The 5,927-nt window shown below is 40.5% G+C and overlaps 1 protein-coding gene across 1 annotated transcript in view; it reads left to right on the top strand.

Annotated features, from left to right (window-relative positions):
- The window catches only part of WDR53 (WD repeat domain 53), an 18,360-nt gene extending 17,643 nt beyond the window's left edge, over positions 1–717 (top strand). The window contains exon 3 of the mRNA XM_012806905.2: positions 90–717. Within this exon, the coding sequence (XP_012662359.1) occupies positions 90–683 (594 nt within the window). The 3' untranslated portion in view covers positions 684–717. The remainder of the gene's footprint in view (positions 1–89) is intronic.
- The last annotated feature ends 5,210 nt before the right edge of the window (positions 718–5,927 follow it).

The following is a 5,927-nucleotide window of genomic DNA, read 5'->3' as shown; positions in this document are numbered from 1 at the left end:
GCTCTGTCTCAAAAAAAAAGAAGCTGATGAGCAATAGTTGAACAAAATGGCTAGCTCTATATAACTATGTAACTTCCTCTTATTTAAAGGTGATGTTGTGGAATCTTCAAAAAGCCCGGCCAGTCTGGATTACAAATTTACAGGAGGATGAAGCAGAAGAAATGGAAGGCCCACAATCACCGGGTCAGCTCTTAAACCCTGCTCTGGCCCACTCTGTCTCTGTGGCATCCTGTGGCAATATTTTTAGTTGTGGTGCAGAAGATGGTAAGGTTCGAATCTTTAGGGTGATGGGAGTCAAATGTGAACAGGAACTGGGTTTTAGGGGCCACACTTTAGGGGTGTCCCAGGTCTGCTTTCTGCCAGAATCCTATTTGCTGCTTTCTGGAGGTAATGATGGGAAGATAATGTTGTGGGATGTGAGCACTGAAGTCAAGAAAAAACAGAAGAGTGCTATAAAACATAGCCACAGAAAGAAAACTAAAAGAGGAACCTACACTAAGCAGGTTGGCAGTTCTAATGCTTCAGTAACAGATGAAGAACATGGCAAAATTTCACCAAAGCTAAATATTGAACATGGGGAAAAAGTGAACTGGCTCTTGGGTACAAAAATAAAGGGACACCAAAATATATTAGTAGCTGATCAAACTAGTTATATATCTGTTTATCCCCTAAATGAATGTTAAATCCAATAAAAGCATTAGAAGAATTGTGGCAAAACTTCTTTTTGTTTTTGAAGACAACTGCAACAGAAGAATAGCTGGGTGTTGTGGCCGGTGCCTGTAGTCCCAGCTACTTGGGAGGCTGAGGCAAGAGAATCGCCTAAGCCCAAGAGTTTGAGGTTGCTGTGAGCTGTAATGCCATGGCATTCTACCTAGGGTGACATAGTGAGACTCTGTCTCAAAAACAAACAAAAAACCAAAAAACTTCTTTTTGTTTTTAAAAAAGTCCTCATTCTTTATTTAAACTATTTTTCATACGTCAACTTATACCATTTTGTTATATAAATTTTAAGATATTTAAACAAAAGAATAGATAATACCTTTGAGTAAATGACACATTAAAGTTCAGAGGAAGAGAACTAATATTCATTAAGTACTAACCATGGACCAGCCATTTTACATATATTACACTTCCTGTTCCATATCAACAAAGTAGGTGATTTTCCCCATTTTAATACCTCAGGAATTAAGACTTGAGGATCCAGGAAATTACAAGCACAATTACTTGCCTGGAAAGGACTTTGGTTGTCTTGTCAAACCTTCTGCCTTAGAGAAACCCATATCCTGACCAAATGCTATCACCACATTGTTTACATTAGTTATTTCTGATCTCTTCCTGAGAAGTTGAAAGAGGAAACCTGTTCTTATTTCTTCTGTGTAAAGGCCAGAGGCTTTCCTGTGACAATTAGCCCTTTGCTATATATCTAAAAGGGACTCCAGAGATAAATCAGTCTAGGGTATTAAGCAGGAATCCTTCACAAAAAATGCTTGGGGTCAGTAACCCAAAGTTCACTTAGACATGATTTTCTTGTGACTCTAGCCAATGAATAATAAAGCATCTACCTAGAGCCTGCAGTAATCAAGTCCTATTATAAATATTGACACATATTTTAGGTCAAAGGTATGTAGAAACCTGGAAATTGAGTGCATTCTTGAAAGTTTATTTAGCTACTAAATACTTAGAATTTCTATGCAGCATACCATCAAATATATGATTTATTATGAGTGTGATACAGTGAAAAAAGGATAAGAATTCTTTCTGAATCCACAAACTTGACAAAATCTTCACCTCCTCTTCAAATCTGAATTTACTGACAAATAGCCATATGTTGCACGCTCGGGTTCAATTATTGAATTCATGAAATGTTACATTTGAGATAAACAGTATTGTTAATTGAGTTATATACCTACATGTGGCTAGAAAAATGCAATATATTCAAATATTTTATTAAAAACTATTAAGATATAGGCTGAGCGTAGTGGCTCACACCTGTAATCTTAACATTTTAGGAGGCCAAGACTGGAGGTTTGCTTGAGGCCAGGAGTTCTAGACCAGCCTGAGCAACAGAATGAGACCCCTCTATCCACAAAAATAAGTTAGCTGGAGATGATGCCCCATGCTTGTAGTCCTACTTACTTGGGAGGCTATAGCAGGAAGATCACTTGAATTAGGAGCTTGAGGTTACAGTGAGCCATGATCATGCCACTGCATTGCAACCTGGGCAATAGAATATGAGATGTTGGCTTGGTGCCCTGTAGCACAGTGGTTACAGTGCTGGCCACATACACCAAGGCTGGCCCGGGCCAGCTAAACAATAATGATAACTGTGACAACAAAAAAATAGCTAGGCATTGCAGTGGGCACCTGTGGTCCCAGCTACTTGGGAGGCTGAGGCAAGAGAATCACTTAAGCCCAAGAGTTGGAGGCGTTGCTATGAGCTGTGATGTCACAGCAGTCTACGGAGGATGACATAGTAAGACTGTCTAAAAAAAAAAAAAAAAAGGCTCAGCACCTGTGGCTCAAGTGGCTAAGGTGCCAGCCACCTACACCTAAGGTGGTGGGTTCAAATCCAGCCCAGGCCTGCCAAAACAACGACAGCTGCAACTAAAAATAGCTGGGCGTTGTGGCGGGCACCTGTGGTCCCAGCTACTTGGGAGGCTGAGGCAGGAGACTCACTTGAGCCCAGGAGTTGGAGGTTGCTGTGAGCTGTGATGCCATAGCACTCTACCCAGGGGGATAGCTTAAGGCTCTGTCTCAAAAAAAAAGAAAAGAATATAAGACCTTGTGCCTAAAAAGAAAACAAACCTAAAAATGCTGTTAAGATATAGTAGAATGTGTTATGGTAGATACAGGAGGTTATATAACTATGAACTGATAAAGAGAGCGTTTTTCAGAGACAAGATTGGGTACATATAGGATGGTATGACTGTAGAATAGGAGAGCCTTTTTTATATGTTATTGTGGTATACTGATGAAAGAAAGAAAGTTGGATAAGTAGACACTTGAACTGAGATCATATTTGTCCAAAAGACTGTCACACAGAATCCTGGGGACTTCATCTTGCCATTTGGCAGAGCTTTGCAGATATGTCCCTCCATCTGAAAACAGTAAGTAATAGGTCACGTGCCCACTAGCTCAAGACCTTTCTTTTAACTTGTAGTTCTCTAAACCTAAGCACTGGGGCTGGCCTAGATGCTCACAGGTATCTTAAGTATAAAATTCAGATTCAGGAGTCAAAGCCAGGGCTGAAAGCAGTGTAAACGTGTATATGTGCTGAGATTATGAAGTTAATATGTACATGTGCTGAGATTATGAATTTAAAGACACAGGTGATTCCTTCCTTCTTGACAATATCTTGATTCTTTGATTCTTTTGGGGGAGAAGGGTTAGAGACAGACTTCTGCTCTGTTGCCCAGGCTGAAAGGCAGTGGCAAAATCGTAGCTCAGGTAATCCTCTGCAGAGTAGCCAGGACACTCAGTTCTTTTGTTTATTTATTTATTTTTTTTGTGCAGAGTCTTGCTATATTGCCCTGGCTGGTCTCAAAACTCCTGGCCTCTCAGCAATCCTCCTGCCTCCACCTCCCAAAGTGCTCGGATTATAAACATAAGCCACCACATCCAACCTCTTGATTCTTTTATATAGATCTTTTAGAAAGAGGAATTAAACCTATGGAAAATGTTTCTAATATAAAAATAACAGGATGGTGGCACCCATAGCTCAGTGGGTAGGGCGCCAGCCATATACGCTGAGGCTGACAGGTTCAAACCCCGCCTAGGCCAACCAAAATAGCAATGACAACTGCAATAAAAAAATAGCCAGGTGTTGTGGTAGGTGCCTATAGTCCTAGGATTGGGACTATTGGAAATTAAACCTATGGAAAATGTTTCTAATATACAAATACAGGATTGGCTCAGTGCCTGTAGTTCAGTGGTTAGAGTGCCAGCCACATACATCAGGGCTGGTGGGATCAAACCCAGCCCAGGCCTGCTAAAAACAACAGTGACAACTACAACAAAAAAAATAGCCGGGCGCCTGTAGTCCCAGCTACTTGGGAGGCTGAGTCAAGAGAATCACTTAAGCCCAAGAGTTGGAGGTTGCTGTGAGCTGTAACACCATGGCATTCTACTAAGGGCGACATATTAAGACTCTGTCTCAAAAAAAAAAAAATACAGGATGATATGCAGGAGAATTTGGAAGGTCACAGGATTATAGGGTTCTGTACCAGGCAGGACATATCCTCACTGGTCAAGTGATACCCATGTATTAGGGGAACAACCAGAGAGTGAAACCAAGTGGTCTACAAGTTATTATACTTTTCTTTTCACTTAACTCACTATTGCTTTAAGTAATTGACATATCTATGAAAATTACTTAACATGTTTTTTCTCAGTGTGATAATGTGTATATTTTATGACATCAGAAAGTTTTAACACGGGCAGGGCGCAGTGTCTCATGCCTGTAATCCTAGCACTCTGGGAGGCCCAGGTGGGAGGAGCTGGGGCTCAGGAGTTTGAGACCAGCCTGAGCAAGAATGAGACCCTGTCTCTACCAAAAATAGAAAAAATTAGCCAGATGTTGGGAGAGGCACCTATAGTTAAGCTATTCAGAAGGCTGAGGCAGGAGGATCACTGGAGCCCAGGAGTTTGAGAGTGCTGTGAGCTAGGTTGATATCCTGGCACTTTAGCCCAGGCAACAGAACAAGTCTCTGTCTCAAAATAAATAGAAAGAGGGGGAAAAAAGAAAAGAAAGACAGGATCTTGCTCTGTTTCCCAGGCTGGTCTCAAACTCGTGGCCTCAAGCCATCCTCCAGCCTCAGCCTCTCAAAGTGCTAGGACTACAGGTGTGAGCCACCATACCTCACCAAGACTAGCAATGTTGCTGAGAATCCAGAGCAACTGGAACTCTCAAACATTGTTGGTAGGAATGCAAAGTGGTACAACCTCTTTGGATAGTGGTTTGGCAGTTTGTATAGTTAAATATATGATTACGTATGATCCCAGCATTTCACTCCTAGGTGTTTACTCAAGAGAAATAGAAAATTATGTTTATAAAAAGATCTCTACCCAAATGTTGATAGCTACTTTATTCATAATAACCAAATTGGAAACAACCCAAGTGTCCATCATCTGTGACTATGTGAACAAATTATGGTATGTCCATACAACAGATTACCAGTCAATAAAAGGAACAAACTATTGACACATGCAACAACATGTACAAAGCTCAAAGTATTGCTATGTGAAAGAGGCCAAATGCAAAATACTACATCATTCTATTTATGACATTCTAAAAAAGGCAAAACAGAAAACAGATCTGAGCTTACCAAGAGTCAGAAGAATAGGATTGATTGCAAAGAAGCAATTTTTTTTTTTTTGAAGAGGTGGAGTCTTACTATGTCGCCCCAGCTGGCCTTGAATTCTTGGGTTCAGGGCATCCTCCCACCTTAACCTCAAAGTATCTGGGACTACAGCTACTGGTACACACCACCCCCAGCTATAAGGGAACTTTTGAGAATGATAAAAGACATTCTGTGATTCCTTTTTTTTTTTTCTTTAGATACTCTAAAGGCTAAATTGATGTTCTGTGATTCTTATCATGATTGTGGTTAACAGTTATATGACTAACCATTTGTCAAAGCTCATCAAATTGTATGTTTTACTTATTTGGTTTTTTGACCTATGTCTTTAATTTTTACAAATAACAAAATTACCAGTCAAATCCACACTACTTGTGTAAACTGAAGAGGATTTTGTTTTAGTTTCTGTTATTGTGTGTTGGAACAATTAATTCAACTCACATACACCACTAGCTGAAGGGTAAACAGATAGAACCACTTTGAAAAGTTGTTTAGGCTCGGCGCCTATAGCTTAACCGGCTAAGGCGCCAGCCACGTACACCTAAGGTGGCGGGTTCGAATCCCCAGCCC

The sequence above is a fragment of the Otolemur garnettii genome, unplaced genomic scaffold, assembly GCF_000181295.1.
Source record: "Otolemur garnettii isolate 467f Iridium unplaced genomic scaffold, OtoGar3 scaffold00060, whole genome shotgun sequence".
In the NCBI taxonomy this organism is placed as follows: Eukaryota; Metazoa; Chordata; class Mammalia; order Primates; family Galagidae; genus Otolemur; species Otolemur garnettii.
The sequence above is the reverse complement of the archived record's forward strand: the minus strand, read 5'-3'. Positions and strand labels throughout refer to the sequence as shown.